Here is a 22,231-nt window from a genome sequence, read left to right as displayed (position 1 = left end):
TCTGAAAGTATTTCACAGTGAATGAAAGTGAAAACCCAACATATCAAAATTTGTGCGATACCATGAAAGTACTTAGAGGGAAACTTACAGCTTAAATGTCTATATTAGAAAACCAGAAAAGTTTCCAATCAACAACTTCAGTTTCCACCTTAAGAAACTAGAAAAATAAGAACAAATTAAAACCCAAGCAGAAGGAAAGAAATAATAAAGATAAGATCAGGAATCAACAAAATAGAAAACAAAAAGAAAACAGAAAACCAATGAGACCAAAAGGTCATTTCTGAATCTCAGTAAAACTTATAAACCTCAGGGCAGCTAGGTGGCTCAGTTGGTTAATCTTCCAACTCCTGATTTCAGCTTAGGTCATGATCTCACAGTTCGAGAGATCAAGCCTTGCTTGTGATTTTCTCTCTCCCTCTCTGCCCCTCCCCCACTCGCGTGTGTGTGTGTGTGTGTGTGTGTGTGTGTGTGTGTGTGTGCGCGCGCGCGCGCCCGCGCGCGCGCGCGTGTGTGTGTGTGCGCATGCGCTCTCTCAAAATAAATTAAAAAAAAAAACTTATACATCTCTAGTCAGACTAAGTAGGAAGAAAAAAAAAAAGACTACACTTAATACCAGAAATGAAACAGAGAGGGCATCGCTATAGATCCTACAGACTTTAAAAGAATATGAAGAGAATATCATGAACAACTTTATGCCAATAAATGATACAACTAGGATGAAATGGACAAAGTCCACTAACCTCCACCCTTACCACATAACATATACAAAAGATGACTGGTAATACTTCATAGACATAAATGTAAGAACTAAAGCTATAAAACTTCTAGAAGAAAACAAGAGAAAATATTTGTGACCTTGGGTTTGGCAAGCCTTTAAAATACACACAAAAATAGGGGTGCCTGGGTGGCTCAGTCAGCTAAGCGTCCAAGTTTGGCTCAGGTCATGACCTCATGGTTCGTGAGGAGCCCTGCGTTAGGCTCTGTGCTGACAGCCTGGAGCCTGCTTTGGATTTTGTGTCTCCCTCTCTTTCTATCCTTCTCCTGCTCCTGCTCTGTCTCTCTCTCTCTCTCAAAAATAAACATTAGAGAAAATGTTTTAATAAATAAATAAATAAATAAATAAATAAAACACAAAAAACTCAATGAAATAAATCAATAAATTGGACTTCATAAAAAAAAACCTTTTGCTCTCATTTCTATATTCACTGTTATGAAAATGGAAAAGTAAGCCACAGACTAGGAGAAAATTTTGCAAAACATATATCCAAAAGAATTAAACCTAGAATATATATAAATAACTCTCACAACTTACAAATAAGAAGACAATCCAATTTCAAAAAAGTGGGCCAGAGATTTAAATAGAGAATTCACCTTAGAAGAAACACACATGGATAACAGGTATATGAAAAGATATTCAACATCATTAGTAATTAGGAAAATGCAAATCAAAGCCACAATGAATATTAGTGCATATCCTCTAAAATTATTAAAGTTAGAAAGACTACTTATACAAGTGTTGACAAGGATGAGGACAATTGGATTTCTCATGACACTGCTGGTTATAATTGGCAGTTTGGCAGTTTCTTTTAAAATTAAACCACATCCACCATAATGAACCCAGTCTTTCCACTCCTAGGTATTTATTCAAGAAGAATAAAAGAATGACCTAAGAGTTGTTCACAAATGTTCATAGTAGCTTCATTTGTAATAGTAAAAACAAACAAACAAACAAACCCCAAAAACAAAAAGCGCCAAACAACAACCCAGGTGTTCATCAACAGATAAACAGATATTAAATTTTGGAATATTGCTTATCAGTAATAAGGAGCTGTTGATACTGGCAACAGTAAGGCAATTCTGAGTGAAATAAACCAGACCAAAAAATATATACTTATAATTCTATTTATATAAAATTCTAGAAAATTCAAACTAATCTATAATGACAGTTGTTGCTTGGTAACAGGACAGGGAGGCAAGGAACACAAAGAAACCTGGGGGTGTGTGATGGTCTTAGGTGTGTATGCCTATGTCAGATCTTAGAAAATTGTATAATTTATTTTTTTTTTTAATTTTTTTCAACGTTTATTTATTTTTGGGACAGAGAGAGACAGAGCATGAACGGGGGAGGGGCAGAGAGAGAGGGAGACACAGAATCGGAAACAGGCTCCAGGCTTTGAGCCATCAGCCCAGAGCCTGATGCGGTGCTTGAACTCACGGACCGTGAGATTGTGACCTGGCTGAAGTCGGACGCTTAACCGACTGCGCCACCCAGGCGCCCCCTATAATTTAAATACTTAAATAGTATTCATTCATTCATTCATTCATTCATTTATTTATTTATTTTTAAATAGCATTTATAGCTCAGAGAGCCTGGGTGGCTTAGTCAGTTGAGTGTCTGACTCTTGATTTCAGTTCAGGTCACCATGCCAGGGTCGTGGGATTGAGACCTGTGTTGGGCTCTGTGCTGAATGTGGAGCCTGCTTAAGATTCTCTCTCTCTCCTTCTGCTCACGCTCTCTCTAAAATTAAAAAAAAAAAAATAACATTTATATCTCAACAGAGTTATCAAAAAATTATACCGAGAAAAATAATTTGTAATAATTCACCGAGAGAGATAAAATACTGTTATCCTTAAAGGTAACTGAAGATCTATAAACCAGGTAAATCCTAGTAAAGGTCTTAGTTAAACATGAAAACCCTGCAATTATTTATAAAACAGCAAGTCAGAAAAGCAACAAATACATTTTTGTTTTACTCAGTCAGATCAGCCTGCACAGTATCATTTCTTGCTAGGCATCCTGAGATCTTCTCTCTTCCCAGAGTTCTGACTTCTTTTGTGTCCAGTGTCATCCTTTGTAGCCAGTGTCTAGGAGATGGGTCCACCTGTTATGGCTGTGCCGAAGGAGGCCCAACCTTGGCTCTAATTCTCAAGGGTGGGGGAGGACTCTGGATCCTATTATATTCTTCAGAGTGGAAACTCCTAAAAGATAAACAAATCTCTCTTGTTAATAATAATCATCTCTCTTTGTAACAAGTTGGGGGGGGGGATGGGAGGCAGACACAACCCTGCCACACAGTAAGTGCTAACATGAAAACACAGTTTCACATTCAAAACAGGTACAAATTCTAAGCACTAAAGAGTTCAATGAAGGAGGAGAATAAATGATAGTGGTGGAACTTGACTTAGGTCTTGGTGAATAGGTGGGATTTAGATTTTAAAAAGAAAGGAAAAGGCAAGTGAAGAAAGCAACATAAGAGAAAAGAGGCAGAATGTTTAAAGGACAGTAAGGGGATCTAATGTTACCAGAGTGAAATGATCCTAGTGAAGAGTAGTGGGAGATAAATTTGGTGGCCAGAGTAGGTCAGATTACACAAGTCCTTGAAAATCAAGCACAAAACTTAGACTTAATAGAGTAAAAAGCAGAAAGCTATCAGACTTTAAGTGATCATATGACTGAAGTGGAATTAAAGCAAATTCCACTTTGGAGTGGAGTTCTGTGCTGGGCATGGCCAATAGGGTTAAATTCTTCGCCACAATCAAAAGCCATGTCAGAGTCATGTCAAAGGGTATGTTGTACTGAGAGTGAGTCATATACAAGGCAAGAATACCTATCAGCATGTGCTATTTGTCTAGTCCTGACAAATATTATCCCAATTTCTATTGCACAAAGAGAGAAACTCAAACATCTGAAATTGCCACTAATATACAGACATATAAGTTCCTGTGTCCGGTTCCACCTAATTTACCTTGGCACTATTTTCACAGAAGTCAAATATTTGATGCTTTGAAACAAATGCAGAACAGATTCCAGGGTGGGGCCTATACAACCCAATATCCACAGTGTAGACTGTTTGGCTTCCTCCATTTACAGTTTTCAGATATGAATTACTTCCTTACTGAAGACAACAGCAGAGGCGAATAATGTAATCAGAAGTACTAAACTAGGTATGAGAAGTCCAATCGCATGACTCTAGGCAAGCCATCAATTTTTCTGAGTCTTAGATTCTTCATCAATAAAATTGGGGCTACTGTTAAAACCAAGTGTTTCTTTAAGAAGCAAATGAGATAATATATTAACAGGCTGATTATGTTGTTTAAGTAATTAAACAGCAATATATCTGGCTCTTAGCCAACAGGGATGGTTAATCAGGGATGGTTAAGATTCTCAGTAAATCAGTGACTGTCACAAAGGAGACCTTTTTTGATACTACCTTCCCTAGAAACTTCCCTTATTAAAAATCAGGAGGGCAGGTAACATCCCCCACAAGGTGTGCTTGGCAGTTCAAAAGCGCCTCCTGGAGGAGACTTTAAAAACTGAGAGGGAGAAAATCTATTCTTCAGGGTAACATGCAGTCACAGCAGACCTGTTACAGATAACACCTCAGGACAAAGCAAATCTCCTGAATCTTCAGCATTTTAATGAATACATGCAGTACAAAGTTAGGAACAGGAACACGAATACCATTATGAAGACTATTCAAGTGTGAACACCGAACAATTGCATACAGAAAGTGTAGGAGTTCCCTGCAGGTATGAAAGCTCATTCCATTTAAATCTACATGGAATATGAAATGGAATGGAATATATAAGAGGAGGAAAGGATGATATTAAACCAGAATGATTAAGTAGAAAATCTAAACATAATCTGATAGTTCCCTTGTTTCTTGTGAATTCTCTAGAATATGTTGTCTAATAGCAATATGATGCCAGCTACAGATATAATTTAAAATTTGTACAAGTCACATTAGAAAGGCAAAGCAAAACAGATGAAATACGTTTTAATAATACATTTTATTTAAACCAGTATACCCAAAATATTATCGTTTTAATGTGTAATCAATATAAAAATTATTAATGAGATATTTTACATTTATTTATTTGTTTATTTTGAGAGAGAGTGTGTGTATGTGTGTGCAAGGAGCAGAGGGGCAAAGGAAGAGGGAGAGCGAGAATCCTAAGCAGGCTCCACATGCTAAGCGTGGAGCCTGACATGGGGCTTGATCTCATGATGGTGAGATCATGACCTGGGTAGAAATCAAGAGTTGGAAGTTTAACCAACTGAGCCACCCAGGTGCCCCAGACATTTTACATTTTTCACTTCATATGAAACCTTTGAAGTCTGGTGTATATTTTATACTTATGGCACATCTCAATTCAGAGTAGGTACATTTATTTATTTATTTATTTATTTATTTATTTATTTATTTATTTTTTCAACGTTTATTTATTTTTGGGAGAGAGACAGAGCATGAATGGGGGAGGGGCAGAGAGAGAGGGAGACACAGAATCGGAAACAGGCTCCAGGCTCTGAGCCATCAGCCCAGAGCCCGACGCGGGGCTCGAACTCACGGACCGCGAGATCGTGACCTGGCTGAAGTCGGACCCTTAACCGACTGCGCCACCCAGGCGCCCCCAGAGTAGGTACATTTAAAAAGAGCACAGCTCTAGAAAGCAGGGATTAAAAATTAACACCAGATCCATACCATATATTTATACATTATCTGCACACACTTAAAGAAAAGCAAACCTTAAAAATCTGTTACAGGATATAAAATATTTTTAGCTAAGCTCTTTTGGAATTTCTGCAGAAAGAGAAAGAACAGTGGTAGTTATTTCAAACCCCCCAATAATTTTGTTTGTTTGCAATTAGAGGTTGAGATTTTTGTTGGAATATCTAAAAATTTCATTGCCTCTTCGGAGGAATCTGAAATCTTTAGTAAAAAGCATGAGCTATGGCCATCATTAAGTTCCTACACTAGTCATGCTTTTATTATTTATTTCTTATAATTATTTAAAACAAGTTAATCATTGTTGGCCAACATAAAGAAACCAAGAATGGCATTTTTAGGGGTAATAACACAATGATACTGCACAAGAGCCCTTATCACTTTAGGCTAAATTGTAGAAAAACACAATTGCAGGTAAGGGAACACAGCATGATACTTGTCTAGGCAAATGTTTCTTGCTAGAGGTGTATTGGCATTTTGGGTGGGACAGTCCATCCAGTTGCAGGGTATACAACAACTCTGGCCCTGGCCATGAAATGTTAGTATCATCTTCATCACGGCAACGGAATAAAATTGCCCCCATGCATTCCCAAATTCCCCTTTGTAAGAATGGTACCACCCTCCTACTTGGGATACACTGCTTGAGACTTTTGTTAAAATCTGATGGGTAAAAAGCACCCATGTTTGGAGCACCTAGCTGGCTCGGTAGGTGAAACATACAACTCTTGACCTTGAGGTTGTGAGTTTGAGCCCCATGTTGGGTATAGAAATTACTTAAAAATACAATCTTTAAAAAATACGCTCATATTTGTAAATATTCTATATCCCGTGTTTTGTGGTTTCTCTTATCAGCTAAAAGAAAAAGATTATAATATCAACCTAAAAAAAAAAAAGAGTCCCTGTACATTCCAATGATTTTGCTTTACAGGTTTTTTGGTTTGTTTTTGTCATTAAAGTTAAAACCACCTTACTAGATATCTCACACTTCTGAATTTGTATTTTTCTTCCTCCAAGAATGGTCATATATTGTTCTACTTCCACTTTCTCACATTTGTTCCCTCTTCCACACTGTCTTCTCTTAAATTTAGATCTGGATAAATTGTACTGTTAATAGTCACATTTTGAATTATTTGGAATGAATGTAGAGGGTTTTTTTTTCTTAATGAAAGAACACATTTCTTTATTAAAATGTAGGGGAATATAGGTAGAGATGCAGTATGTGGAATTATAAGGATAGTAATTATGATTAATACGTATCATTTTCATGATGGCTGATCTCATTTACCCTAATATAATTAGGTTTCTCCACAATGGAACATAAAATTACTTCTTAGCGTTAACATCTACTAACTGTTTGTTAGAGGATTCAAGTGAAGCAATATACAGTCAGTGACTATCATAAGGACTGAGACGTATGATGATATCAGTAATTATGTTTTAGTAGATCTCTGTTTGGATGCAACAATCATCACTAGGGTGGATATGTATTTTTAAAATTATATGTGTGGGACACCTGGGTGGCTCAGTTAGTTACACGCCTAACTCTTGATTTCAGCTCAGGTCATGATCTCACGCTTGGTGGAATTGAGCCCCATGTTGGGCTCTGTGCTGACAGTGTGGAGCCTGCTTGGGATTTTTCTCTCTGCCCCTTCCCTTCTCACACTCTGTCTCTTACTCTCAAAATAAATAATAAACTTAAAAAATTAAAATTGTATGTGTGTATATATATATACATCCCAACCAAACCTCTTTTGTGAGACTAAACATGAATTAGTACTCTGGTACAACTGTTGGCAAACTGTGGCCCACAGGCCAAATCCAGTCTGCCACCTGCTTTTGTGAATAAGGTTTTATTCAGAACACAGACATTCTCATTCATTTACATTTATCTGTGGCTGCTTTTGTGCTGCAACAGGAGAGTGGAATAGTGGTGACAGAAACTGTATCAACTGAAAAGTCTAAAATATTCATTATCTTTTTACAGAAAAAGTTGCTGACCGCTGCTGTAGATTATAAGTTAGAAGTCAAGAGAAAATATGCACAAATAATTTTTCTTTCTTATGGCTAGAATGGGTTTATGAAATAAGATCAAGGAACTGTGAGTTTCTGGGACCAATGTCTCCTCCTTGTAAAGTGTGCATTTAGGACTAGAAAGCTTCATGTGTCATGTCAGAGGTGGAGAATCCTGGTGAAGTTCATTGTGCCCAGATTTAAGAAATGTCTTTTCTAGGGGCGTGTGGGTGGCTCAGTCAGTTAAGCGGCCGACTTCAGCTCAGGTCATGATCTCGCGGTCCGTGAGTTCGAGCCCCGCATCGGGCTCTGTGCTGACAGCTCAGAGCCTGGAGCCTGTTTCAGATTCTGTGTCTCCCTCTCTCTGACCCTCCCCCGTTCATGCTCTGTCTCTCCCTGTCTCAAAAATAAATAAACGTTAAAAAAAAAAAAAAAGAAATGTCTTTTCTAGAGAATTTTGAGGTGGATCAAATTTTGGGACTACAGATATTGATACAGTTTTTCAACATTATTGAAAACTGTGAGTCCATGAGTTGAGTTGTTCATTAATATTGTGTAATAATTTCACAGCTATCATCTAACATATGAAAGTATCATAAAAGGCTGTCTATTGGATTGTAGAACATTTTATAAGTCTATCCATTAAGTTTTATTATTGTTGCTGATTATAGATGTTATACTCATAAAGCTATGAGTAAAAATTATGATTAGTTCAGTATGGTTACCTTGCAAATTTTGGCCAGTTCATTTTTCAGAGACCTATTTTGTTTTAATTTTTTTAGTGTTTATTATTTTTGAAAGAGAGAGAGAATGAGAATGAGTTGGGGAGGGGCAGAGAGAGAGGGAGACACAGAATCTGAAACAGGCTCCAGGCTCTGAGCTGTCAGCACAGAGCCCGATGTGGGGCTTGAACTCACGAACCATGAGATCATGACCTGAGCTGAAGTTGGACACTCAACTGACTGAGCCACCCAGGCGCCCCTTCAGAGACCTATTTTTAAATGTACTTTTTAAGTTGATTTTGGACTCCATGGACAATGAAATATTTGTTGAATCTGTGAGATATTCGAAAGTTTCTAAGCAGTTTGACGTGAGTGAATGTCTCTATCACTATGACGGACAAGGATAAAAGGAATATAGTACTTCTACTTTGAACTGTAATAGAGTAACAGGTACTGCACTTGTCTTTCTGCCACAAAAAAGCATAAAACTAGACAAACTACGTAAAACAATCTTCATCTTAGATTGTTCTAACAATCTTAGAACAATCTTCATGCACTGATAAACAAGCAGCATATGACTGTCATACTTGAGAACAAAGCACACAGGGTAAGCCCCATAATTAGGGAGGTGAAGTTCAAGTAAAGTAGTGGCTTTCCTGAGATGAGGAGAAAATTATCAGGGGTCAAAGTTATTAAAGTGGCTGGAATTTTGTGGGTTAGAATACCTGAGCTGCTGTAGTGTCGGTGTGTATGTGTGTGTGCATGTGTGCACATATGTGGGGGTGGAGGGACACAAATGTGCCAGGCAAGTTTGCCTGTTGCAAGAGGAAGGCTGAAGAGCGATCCTAAAAGTCACGTAGTGCTGAGACATTGGATTTGCAGCCCAGCCCAAGAGCAGCAACTTCTCTAATACTTTAGGCACATAATTGAGAATCCAGAATCAAGCCTTAAGAGAAAGAACCATGCCAAAAAAAAAAAAAAAAAAAAGAAGTAAGAAGGATATGCTAGGGCCAAGTATAAAACCAAAATAAACACATGATGAAAATAATAAGACCAAAGCTAACATAACCAAAAGGACCAATCAATGATTAATTTGCATGATACATAGATGTAATATTCTTTAAAGGAAGACAGGATTGGCCAGACTCCCTATAATGTATTATCTAACATACAATTATTATCAAACATACAAAGATTTAGGAAAATGTGAACCATAAGAGAAAAGTAGTCTATAAAAAATTTCTGTGAGATGACCTGGATTTGGGGATTAGGAAAAAAATTAAGTAACATTCATAAATATTTTCAAGGACTTAAATGAAGACATCATTGTAATGAATGAGGAGATAAGGGATGTCAGCATATAAGTGAAACTTTTTTTTTTTTAAGAAAAACTCCAAGAACTAAGAAGTACAGTAATTAAAATAGAATAATTCACTCAATGGGCTTATCAGCAGATTGAACACTGAAAAAACAACAAAGAGTTAATTTGAAAATAGATCAGTAGAAATATCTGCTTTAAAAATCAGAAAGAAAAAAATGAACAAAGATTCAGTAATGTATCAACATCAAAAGAACTTACATGCATACAACTGGAATCCCAGAAAGAGAGCAGAGAGAAAACTGCATGAAAAAAAATATTTGAGGCAATAATGGCTGAAAATAACCCAAATTTAGTGGGGAAAAAACCTTACACATATAGGAAATTCAGTGGATAACAAGTAGAGTATTTACAAAACAAAACAAAACCCATACTTAGACACATTATAGTCAAACCAAACGGGGAAGAAAAAGTCTTGAAGGCAGCCAGAGAAAAGTGATACATTACACATGAGTGAAAATGGTAAAAATGATAGCTGGTTCTCATCAGAAACAAGAGATCAAAAGATAGGGCACTTGGCTGCTCAGTTGGTAGAGCATGCAACTCTTGATCTTGGGGTTGTAATAAGTTCGAACCCCACATTGGGGGTAGAGTTTACTTTAAAATAAATAGAGGGGCACCTGGGTGACTCAGTTGATTAAGCATCCAACTCTTGATATCAGTTCAGGTCATGATCTCTCCGTTGTGAGATTGAGCCCCACATTAGGTGCTGAGCTGATCATGGAGCCTGCTTGGGATTTTCTTTCTCTCTTTCTCTCTGCCCCTTCCCCACGATTTCTCACTTGCTCTCTAAATAAATAAACTTAAAAAAGACAACAGAAGGGCTTAAAGAACGGGAAGACAAAAATTGCCAATTCAGAATTCCATATCCAGAAAAAGTATCCTTTAAAACAGAAGACACAATAGACATTTTCAGGTAAATGAAAACAGAAAATTCAACACCAATAGACCTATACCACAAACAATGTTAAAAAATTTCTTCAGGATTAAAGACAATGACTTACCTGATGAAAATTGATATCTATAATGTTTTAATTTCCTTTACTGTGTAATGAATTTAGTGGTTTAAAATGATTGTCATTTATTATTTCTTCTTATTCTGTGCCTTAGCTAGATTTAACTGGGTGGTTCTTCAGATTTGGGTGTTATTGGCCTACTTCACCAATGTGGCTGCATTCAGCTGGGAAGTCAGCCAGGGTTAAAACTTCCAAAATAGCTTCATTCACATGTTTGGTGACTCAGATGTGGTAGCTGAAACGGCTGGGATAGGCCTCTCTCTTTCCAAATGGTTTTTTTTTTTTTTTTTTTTTTTATTATTCAATAATCTAGACCAAACCTATTTACATGCTGGCTGGATTTCTAGAAGATAAAAGTAGAAGATGCAAACCTTCTTAAGGTTTATATCTAGAACTGGCATGGCATCAGTCTTTGGCATATTTTGTTCATCAAAGCAAGTCAAAGACACACCCAGATTCAAGGGAAGGAGAAATAGACTCTACGTCTTTTTTTTTTTTTTTATGTTTATTTATTTTTGAGAGAGAGCATGAGCAGGGCAAGGGCAGAGAGAGAGGAAGACACAGAATCTGAAGCAGGCTCCAGGCTCTGAGATGTCAGCACAGAGCCTGATGCGAGGCTCCAACTCATGAACCATGAGATCATGACCTGAGCTGAAGTCAGATGGTTAACTAACTGAGCCACCCAGGCGCCTCTAGACTGTACATCTTATTGGGAGAAGCAACATGCATATGTGGGTGGTAATGGAAAGAATTTCTGGCAGCTATTTGAAGATTATTAGAAGGAATGAAAGCACTGAAAATAGTAAACAGATAAATATAAAAGACACCATACACATTTCTTAATTTTTTAAAGGACATATGACCATTTAAAGCAAAAACTATAATGAATGTAGATGTAACATACAACACAATGAAGCATAAAGGATTTGCAGGTGGTGGTGAAAGGCTCTTTTATTTTATGTGAAGTATCACAATTTTAACTCTAGGAATATTGATAACTTAAGAATGCATACCATAATTCCTAAAAACATTGCTAAAACAATAAAACAAAAAGATACAGTTGAAAGCCAACAGAGGAATTCAAGTGGAATACTAAAACATTTGATTAATCCAAAAACTGGCAGTAAGTGAAGAACAGAGGAACACAAAACTAATGGAACAAATTAGAAACAAATATCAAAATGACAGACTTAATTTCAATAAAATAATTATAATTAATATAAATGGATAAACACACCAATTAATAGGTAGAGGTAGAGGTTGTCAGATTGAATTAAAAATAGGAAGATCCAACTAATTATTGTCTACAAGGGAAGCACATTTAAAAAACCATGGTTAAAAGTAGAAAGATAGATATAGAACACAGACAGTAAGCTGAGAAAGCTTCAGTGACTATATTAATATAAGAGAAATTTCACTTTAAGAGGTGTTATCAGAGACAAAGAGGATTTTTCATAATGATAAAATGATTATTTCATCAGGAAGACACAAGAACCAACACAGTTAATATGCTCAAAATAACAAAACTTTGTAAAGGACAATGGAATACTACTTGGCAATGAGAAAGAATGAAATATGGCCTTTTGTTGCAACATGGATGGAACTGGAGAGTGTTATGCTAAGTGAAATAAGTCATACAGAGAAAGACAGATACCATATGTTTTCACTCTTATGTGGATCCTGAGAAACTTAACAGAAGACCATGGGGGAGGAGAAGGAAAAAAAAAAAGTTAGAGAGGGAGGGAGCCAAACCATAAGAGACTCTTAAAAACTGAGAATAAACTGAGGGTTGATGGGCGGTGGGAGGAAGGAGAGGGTGGGTGATGGGTATTGAGGAGGGCACCTGTTGGGATGAGCACTGGGTATTGTATGGAAACCAATTTGACAATAAATTTCATATAAAAAAATAAAAATAAAAATATGTAAAGGAAAAACTGACCATACTAAAGGACAAAAGAAATACACAAATCCATTGTAAGAAATTTTAACTCTCCTATCTTGGTAATTAAATAGTGAAACTATATGAAAAGTCAATAATGATATAGAAGATCTGAACAAAACTATCAACTGCCTTAACCCCATTGACATTGATAGAATTCAGTGCTCCACAACTGTAGAACACATTCTTTTTCACTGCCCATGGAACATTTACCAAGATAGACCACATTTGGGGGGTACAAAATAAGTCTCAGCAATTTTTATAATATTGATATCTGACAAAGTTTGTTTTCTGATCACAGCATAAATAATTTGGTAATCTCTAACTAGACAGATGAAGAAAAAGAAATGGAAGATGCAAATGATCAATATCAGTGTTTTAGGTATCTATTGCTGCATAACAAAGTACTCCAGAATGTAGTGGCTTAAAACAACAACCATTTTATTGCTCACATTTTGTGAGTCAGGAATTTTCACAGAGTTCAGTGAGAACAACTCACCTCTCTTTCATGTGTTGTTAACTAGACTCACTTGTACAGTTGAACTCAGCTGTTGGCAGATCTGGGTCACAAGGTCTGGGAAGGCCTTCCTCATATGTTTGGATAAGATGCAGACTGGTGGCTTCATGTGGCTTCTCTCCGCGTGGTGTTTCATCTTTCAGAAACTTTTTCTTCCTGTGGTCTTTCTTTCCAGCAAGATTGCCTGAACATTTTTGTTTTTAAATTTTTTTAAATGTTTATTTATTTTTGAGAGAGAGCGTGAGTGGGGGAGGGGCAGAAAGAGGGTGACAGAGAATCTGAAGCAGATTCCGTGCTATCAGCACAAAGCCCAAGGTGGGGTTTGAACTTATGAACTGTAAGATCATGACCTGAGCCACAGTTGGATGCTCAACTGACTAAGCCACCAACATGCCCCAAGATTGCCTGAACTTCTTAATGAGTGGCTCAGGGCATCAAATGGGCAAAATATGAAGCTGTGCCTTTGAGGATATAATTTTTTTTCTCAATTCTGAGCCTGGGATGGGATCCTAGTCCATGTATTTTAGGAGTTTGTAGTTAGAGAATATTTTTCTCTATATCATTATGTAAGCTGTCTTTGTTTTTTGCTTTCATTTTTGCCACATTCCTTTTTTATCTTGTTAATATTATCAGCTATGATACAGTGTAGACTATGATGATGTGTCTCCAACTGTTTGGTTATCTAAAGCCTGACTTTGGGGTGCCTGGGTGACTCACTTGGTTGGGCGTCTGACTCTTGATGTTGGCTTGGGTCATGGTCTCAAGGTTTGTAGATTTGAGCCCTAAGTCGGGCTCTGCGATGGCAATGCAGACCCTGTTTGGGATCCTTTCTCTACCTCTCTCTCTGCCCCTCCCCTGGCTCATGTGTGCATGCATGCTATCTCTCAAAATAAGTAAACATTTAAAAATGTTATTCACTGGGAATGGAAACTGGTGCAACCACTCTGGAAAACAGTATGGAGGCTCCTCAAAAAATTAAAAATAGAACTACTCTATGACCCAGCAACTGCACTAGTAGGTATTTATCCAAGGGATATAGGTATGCTGTTTCGAAGGGGCACATGCACCCCAATGTTTATAGCAGCACTATTAACAATAGCCAAAGTATGGAAAGAGCCCAAATGTCCATTGATGGATGAATGGATAAAGAAGATGTGGTATACACACACACACACACACACACACACACACACACACACACACACACACAATGGAGTATTACTTGGCAATCAAAAAGAATGAAATCTTGCCATTTGCAACTACGTAGATGGAACTAGAGGGTATTATGCTAAGTGAAATTAGTCAGAGAAAGACAAAAATCATATGACTTCACTCATCTGAGGACTTCAAGATACATAACAGATGAACATTAGGGAAGGGAAGCAAAAATAATATAAAAACAGGGAGGGGGACAAAACATAAGAGACTCTTAAATATGGAGAAAAAACACAGGGTTGCTGGAGGGGTTGTGGGAGGGGGATGGGCTAAATGGGTAAGGGGCATTAAGGAATCTACTCCTGGAATCATTGTTGTACTATATGCTGAAAAACTTGGATGTAAATTAAAATATAATTTAAAAAAATGTTATTATCAGCGGTGCCTGGGTGGCTCAGTCAGTCACCTGACTCTTGATTTCAGCTCAGGTCACGATCTCACAATTTGTGAGTTTGAGCCCCACATCAGACTGTGTACTGACAGTGTGGAGTCTGCTCGGGATTCTCTCCCTTTCTCTCACTGCCCCTCCCCCACTCACATTCTTTCTCTCTCTCTCTCTCTCTCTCTCTCAAAATGAATAAATAAACAAAAAAAATGGGTGATGGGCAATAAGGAGGGCACTTGTTGGGATGAGCACTGGGTGTTGCACGTAAGTGATGAATGACGGGAATCTACTCCTGAGGCCAAGACTACACGGTATGTTAGCCAACTTGACAATAAATAAATTAAAAAAATAAAAAAAATAAAAAGTTATTATCAAATTAAATTCTCTTTAGCCCTGTAAGGCAACTGTAAGGACATCTTTCTGTTCCTTAGAATATGTTTCTTTCTAGATTGAGTTTAGAAAACCTTCTGTGTGCTTTGTTTTATTTTATGTTTGAATTTTTACCATGTTATTTCTTTTTTTTAATCTTGTTTACGTTATTGGGTGAGATATAGTACAGTCACTTTTATTTTACGTCCTTCACCAACACATTTTATACCAGAACTGTACTCTGGGAAAGGGAAGGGTTAGGTAGAGTATATAAAGATTCATTCTTAACTTCCTTTTATCTACAGTTACCTAAAACTGTATGAGAATATAAAGGTAAACAATAAATTTCTTCTCCATCTTTGTGAGAGCATGAATTTGGGTGAAATTAAACCTTGCAGAACTCATTAAAGGAAATTTCTTTTAAGGTGGAGCCAGGAGGCCAGAAAGGGTAGCTCTCAGACCCCACCACTCATTGCAACCCTTTGCAGATCCAATAGGACCAGACTACTTTGCATTCCCAATAGGAAGAAACCTACTTCACTATCCCAGTAGGAGAAAGGAGGATTTTCCCTTTGCCCAGCAACAGCCCAGCCAGTGACAAACTGTCACAACTCAGCCAATGAGAAGCCACTATACTTCAAAGTCCCAGTTTACTGCAATGGACTTGTTGTTTATAACAGCTCCCCCCAACTCCCCCCTATCCTCTATAGAAGAGTGGTCCTTTCCTATGTTCTTTGGACTTGCCTAAGGCTTTTGCTATAGCTTCCTTGTCCCAAATTCCAATTCCTCTGCTAGTCCTCAATAAACACATTTTGCTGGTAAAATAATAAGCCGTTTTACTTTTCAGGTCAACAACTTCATGGCAAAGGAAGAACTGTAGCCGGACCAAGCCTCGAGACTAGAAGATTATGGCTGTGTTATTTTGTTTGGGTGCTTTGCTGGACCACATCATCATTTAGGTCAGCCTTGCTGCAGAGGCAGAGCACTGCAAAGAGTTACAGCACAAGAAGCAGCAGTAGGAGCTTTTCTTTCTTTTTAAGTAATCTGTATGCCCAATGTGGGGCTTAAGCTCACCACCCCGAGATCAAGAGTTGCATGCTCTACCAGCTGAGGCAGCCAGGCGCCCCTGGAACTTTTCTTGCAAAATCATAGCTACTGCACGGTGCTTATGAGGAAAATTCAGAATCAAGTATTTCTGCCATTTTAAGGAATTCCTATAGAAACCCTTACTACACCCTTTCATCAATTCTACAACATTGATTCTGCTCAGATGATTTGCTTTCAGGGTACAGAAAACTCAGATTCCTATGCCATTATTTGTGCACTCTTAAGTATGAACAAAATGGATGTAATGACTTTAAAGCTAACTCCTTGTAACTTTTCCTCCCTAGTCCTAGTTCTGTTCTCTGAAGCTTTGAAAAAATGGTCTGACCTTCTTTCACAGACCAACCTTCCCAGTTGGTGGAGATACATACTGTGTTCCCATGGGTCTCTGCCTCTCCAGGGTCATCTTACCCAGAACTCCTCAACTTTCCCTCATTTACATTTAATCATCTTACTTTTTGTCCCTCTTTCATGTAAGTTTGTCAATGCTCCTCATGAAAAGTGGCCCCCAGATGGGTCCCCAGAGTCCTCTCAGCCGAGAGGGAAAATGATATTCTTTGCTCAAATTTGGGAGAGGGTGCCAAATGACTTAAATTCAAAGATAAAACTTTAAAAGAAGAGAAGAAAATGATGTCAAGGGAGCAATTAAGAGGTTATGCACATTTATCTTGGCCAGGACCACTAACCACGCCTCTGAGGTTTGCGCAGTGCGCCCTTGGGCCAAGAAAAAATTTAATTAATTTAAAGATTATAGTACAGTGAATTACTCTGGTAATGTTGCATTCTGCTTTTTCGATTGCTCACCTCAACCAGCCACCATCCCCTCGTCCCACTCTCCAGTTGCACTTAAAGTCTCCCATTTTCCAACTGGAACAGAGTAAGACACAAACGAAAAGCCAACTCGGTGGGAGGACAGCTGCGCGCGGACACTTCCGGGGTTGAGCGGCGGAGGGAGACGCCTCCGCCACAGAAGGAGGAGTTAGGGGCGGAGCCGCGTCTGCGTGCCATCTGAGAGCGCGGCGGAGTTTGCGCATGCTCACACGAAGCAGGCTCTAGCTCCGCTTCCGGTGGGGGTTCGCTCGTGCAGTTCACGAGTAGCAGCCAGGCTGCGTTTAGTGCTGCGGGGAAGAGTCGGCTTCAGGCGGGTAAGTGTCGCCTCTTTTGTCCATCAGTCATGGCAAGCATTCAAAGTAGAACCTGAAGGGCTGTGCTAGGACTAACCCATGTTCTGCTGCTACTTTCTCCTGATGTTCTGAAACCTTTATTTCTGAGCACAAGGCGAAAGGGGCGGAGAAGCTGTGGGTACCGTGGCAACTGCATGGCAACAACTTAGTTTTTTAGAATTTGGAGAAATTGGGAGAGCTGCTTCTGTAAGGGCTCGTTAAAGTACGTGTGCGTCGGATGCAAATTTCGATGTTATGTCAGTCCCAGGCGCCTAAACCACAGAATTTTATTTTAAAAGATGTACTCTGGCCGTAATGTTGGAGTAGCAGGATTTGAGGTGGGGTAACAAGTTGGAAAGCTAATTCGGTGATCAGGACACAGTCTGAAGATGTCCTGTCCTGAACTGGGGTAGTGGTGTAGGATTGCGGACAAGAGGGAAAATTGGAGAAATTCCAGCCGTTAGTATCAGCTGGACCAAAGAATCGATTGGATGTGGGGAATGGGGGACAGGAGCCCTGAGCATCTTGAGGATTAAGTCCATTCTTCGCTTGGCATATGGCCGTCTTTCTAGATTCGTTTCCCTCCATCAGTTCAGTCTTCTGACCCCGTCCTCCATGCAGACCCAAGACTCTGTGACAAGTAGTTTGATGCTCTAGTTCTAGAGTATTGTCCTCACCTTTTTATGATGTTGGGTCAGTTTATATAATTTCATTACGCCCCTCAGTTTTTTTTCCAACATGAAAATGAAATAAAATAATAGTCCTCTCAGGATTTTTATAAGGATTAAGGGAGATAGTTTATATGCTTGGTATATAGAGAAGGATCAATATATGGTAATTACTAATACTGTTATGTATTTGCATCGTTTTATTATTATGTGTCATTTTGCTATATCTTCCTCTAGACTTGAGTTGGGTGTTTTTTGTTTTTGTGGGTTTTTTTTTTTTGAAATTAGAAGCAGTATCTTATCTATCTTTGTATGTTCTTGTAATATAGTAGTAAAGATTAAAATTTTTTTTTTGAATGGATCATTTATTTGGGCTGTTGTTGACATAATTAAATTTATTTCTTACTTTATAGGAGCTACCTGGGGGGTGCCAGGGTGGCTCAGTCGGTTGAGTGTCCAACTCTTTGATTTCAGCTAAGGCCTTGACCTCAGGGTCGTGAATTCAAGCCCCACATTGGGTGTAGAGCCTGCTCAAAAAATAAATAAGTTAATAAATAAAACTCAGGAGCTACCTGGTAGAATGAATTTTGCTGATCAAATATTATTTATTAGATAAAAAGGTAGCAGTTTTTTTTATATAACTAAGAAGGCCGGGAAATGAGATGTACAGATGGTAACTGATATTCTCAGTTTGGAACAGGTATGAGTGATTTCAGTGAAGAATTGATAAGGTCCAAGACAGAGGATGACCAGGAGGAATCATGTGTATTGTCTGGTACAGGAATGTATTTTCCTTGGCTCCAAAAGCATATAGACACTGTGGGTAAGTAAAATAACATCTAGCCATTTAACTTTAATGCAAGGAGATGGTAAGATTCAGCATGGACACAAAATTAATAAGTAAGTTCAGTTGCAAGATGTGCCTCTATTCGGGTTTTGAGGCCGTAAGCAAAATGATCATTTAAAACAGAGATCCCTTTCCTAGTTTTCCTTTGAACTAATAACATAACAGATAATCTGTATTATGGTAGATTCCTTTTTCCCCCCCAGTAATGCTTATTAGTCACTTAGAAGCCTGGCATTGGCTAAATATTGGGATACATAGATGAATAATATATGGTCACTGACAGTGAGGAGTACATATGTAGGAAGTGTTTTTAAGAAATTTCTGTTGTTTTGCATTGAAATTATTCCTAATATGATTGGTCTATAATAGGTTCCAAAAAAAGAACTTTTCTCTCTATAAATATAAGCGAATGTTTCTGTGGAGTATATTCCCTGTAAGAATATATAAAAGAAGCAGTTATGTGTATATTATTGACCTGTTGGATGGTGTACTTCTGGGAATATATGAGAACTGGCACTTAGTACCCTCAAAACATCTCTCGTAGACTAGCCATCTTTCCCCTTGACTGAGATTCTTTGGCTCCTAGAATTTGCTCCCGTTTCTTTATCTTTCAGTTTTAATATTATCTCAGTTATCTCAGTAAATTAATCCTCAGTAAATCCATTTGCTGGGCGTTTTAGAGTTGAGGGAAATGAATCTTGAAGAAGTTAAACTCCAGATGTTGGTATCAGGAGTTAAACCAGGTCTATCTGATCTCAAAGCTTATACTTCTGATAACCGAAATATAATTTTATTAATGAGGTATTATATGTAAAGTGCTTAGTGCAGAGCCTCATATATAGTGAATGTTGGAAAAATAATAGTTTCTTTCCTCTCTTCTCATTTTAATTTTGCTAATGACCATACATGGTTTAAGCTAGCATTGAATGGTTGGTACTTAAGAGTGAATGCTACTTCCCCGCCTGATAGGGAACTAGTAATCTCAAGTTCCTGCTGGTTAAGATATACTTGGGCAAGTTTTTGTCATCAGGGTTCTATAGAGAACTGGAGTCAATCTGAAAGCAGATAGGTTTAACACCAGAATTTACATGCTTAGAAATGTTTTAGAAGTTATGAATAGCCTGTTAAACCCAAAATACTTTATGCCTGCAGTGAACAATAGTTTCAGGTAATATTGACATTGTAGTGATAAATAACCATACTAGGAAAACAAAATTGCCCAGCAATTATTAATTTTTTTATTCTAGTAAATATCTATTGGCGTTCTGAAGGGTATGCCCTTTAGAATAAAAACTTTGAAGGCAGAGGCCAATCTGAATTAAAACTATACGTTACGCGACACCTGGCTGTCTGTTGGTGAAGTGTGCAACTCTTGCTCTCAGGGTTGTAGGTTCGAGCCCCAATTTTAGAAAACAAACAAAAAAACTGTGTCGAGTACCTGGAGTAGTACTTGGCACAAAATAGTGCTCAAAAAATATTTGTTGACCGACAAGTTTCCAGATTCTTTCAAGGGCAGTAGAGATAGGCTGATGGTGCTGGTTCTCTATTGTAGCTCATTTCATGTCAGAATTTCTTTTCCTAGGCAGTTATTTTTGAAAGTATATCAGCAACAAATAGGATGATCTTTTGCTCGTAAGAGAATGAAATGAGAGGTATTCCTGAGGTAACTAGGCTGAATTGCAAGACAGAAGGGGAATTTTCCAAGAATTTAAGGACAGTAGTCTAAAGTCCCGACTTCCAGGCTGAGTAGTGAAAACTTGAGGGGTTGGCCTGAAGTCGGTCCTCCTTTAGGTAAATAAATGAGGTTTTAGGGAAGAGGTGTTTTGTCAGTTTCCCGGACCAGCTGCTGCTTGGATCTTGCTAAATGCAGCTTCTTATTCAGAGAGCTGGGTCGGGCATTCTGTTAAGTTCCCTGGTGATGCTAAGGCTTTTGTTTCCAGGACCACACTGAATAGCAAGCAGTAGGATCTCCACGAGATTTGTAAGTATTTTTAAAAAGTTTGAGAAACCCTAGTGTAGAGCCGTTGTGTTGAAACCTGTTTTGTTTGAGTACCCTTTTATTTTCTTTTCAATTATGTACTGCCTTGCATGGTTTTAAGGTGTCATCTAAAAATTGTGTTTATTGTAAGCTGAATAGTTGCAAAAGATCTAATTTCCAACATATTTTGGCATTTTTAAATGAAATTAAGTTTACTACTTTTACAAATATATCCAGTGGAATCTAAGCAGCATAGGAATGTGATGCCTTTCACCATCCATTTAAAAATATTTATGAAAAAAAATTTTTTTAATGTTTATTTTTGAGAAAGCACAAGCTAGGGAGGGGCAGAGAGAGGGGGACAGGGGATCCCCTCTGGGCTGTGCACTGACAGCAGCAAGCCTGACGTGGGGTTTGAACTCAGGAACTGTGAGATCACGGCCTGAACCAAAGTCAGACACTCCACCAACTGAGCCACCCTGGCACCCTGAAAAAGATTTTAATTGATGAAGATTTTATACTGTTTGTTTTCTTTTCATACTTTTGTTTTTACAATAAAACTGTGTATCTACATTTAATTATTTTTTGTTAATATCCTATAGGACTTTAGGTACTGAGATTTTGTCTGGAGTGAGACATCATAATTTATGGTTTTACAAAACTGATGCTAACAACATAAGTATTAAAAGTTGTGTTAAAATTTAGGGGCACCTGGATGGCTCAGTTGGTTAAGCATCCTATTTCGGCTCAGGTCATGATCTCACGGTTTGTGGGTTCGAGGCCCGCATTGGGTTCTGTGCTGACAGCTCAGAGCCTGGAGCCTGCTTTGGATTCTGTGTCTTCCTTTCTCTCTGCTCCTCCCCCGCTCATGCGCTGTCTCTGTCTCTCTCTCAAAACTAAATAAACATTAAAAAAAAAACTTAAAAAGTTGTGTTAAAATTTAATTAAAAGTAAATTTTTATGACTTCTTTCTTTTTTTTTTAAATTTTTTTTTTTAACATTTATTTATTTTTGAGACAGAGAGAGACAGAGCATGAACGGGGGGAGGGCCAGAGAGAGAGGGAGACACAGAATCTGAAGCAGGCTCCAGGCTCTGAGCTGTCAGCACAGAGCCTGATGCGGGGCTCGAACTCACGGACCGTGAGATCATGACCTGAGCGAAGTCGGACGCTCAACCGACTGAGCCACCCAGGCGCCCCTCTTTTTTTTTTTTTTTTTTAAATGTTTATTTATTTTTCACAGAGAGAAAAAGAGAGAGAGACAGAGCATGAGTGGGGGAGGGGCAGAGAGAGAGGGAGACACAGGGTCCGAAGCAGGCTCCAGGCTCTGAGCTGTCAGCACACAGCCCGATGCGGGGCTCGAACTCACAGTCTGCGAGATCATGACCCGAGCTGAAGTCGGACGCTCAACCGA

At 38.3% G+C, this 22,231-nt stretch overlaps 1 protein-coding gene and 1 long non-coding RNA gene across 3 annotated transcripts in view; one reads left to right on the top strand and one right to left on the bottom strand.

The window, feature by feature from the left end:
* Positions 1-2,682: 2,682 nt before the first annotated feature.
* Positions 2,683-17,100, bottom strand: LOC125155829 (uncharacterized). The gene is made up of 2 exons (XR_007148369.1): positions 16,967-17,100; positions 2,683-2,979 (listed from the first exon to the last, which is right to left on the bottom strand). It is a non-coding gene; the product is annotated as an uncharacterized LOC125155829 (long non-coding RNA).
* Positions 17,101-17,216: 116 nt separating this feature from the next.
* The window catches only part of TAF1A (TATA-box binding protein associated factor, RNA polymerase I subunit A), a 30,994-nt gene continuing 25,979 nt past the window's right edge, over positions 17,217-22,231 (top strand). Inside the window, exons 1-2 of one of the 2 annotated variants that reach the window (XM_047840876.1) lie at positions 17,217-17,307; positions 18,684-18,816. In XM_047840876.1, the coding sequence (XP_047696832.1) occupies positions 18,696-18,816 (121 nt within the window). In that variant the 5' untranslated portion in view covers positions 17,217-17,307; positions 18,684-18,695. The remainder of the gene's footprint in view (positions 17,308-18,683; positions 18,817-22,231) is intronic. The other variant, XM_047840877.1, reaches the window with a different exon arrangement.

This window comes from Prionailurus viverrinus, chromosome F1 (assembly GCF_022837055.1).
Source record: "Prionailurus viverrinus isolate Anna chromosome F1, UM_Priviv_1.0, whole genome shotgun sequence".
Lineage (NCBI taxonomy): Eukaryota > Metazoa > Chordata > Mammalia > Carnivora > Felidae > Prionailurus > Prionailurus viverrinus.
The sequence above is the reverse complement of the archived record's forward strand: the minus strand, read 5'-3'. Positions and strand labels throughout refer to the sequence as shown.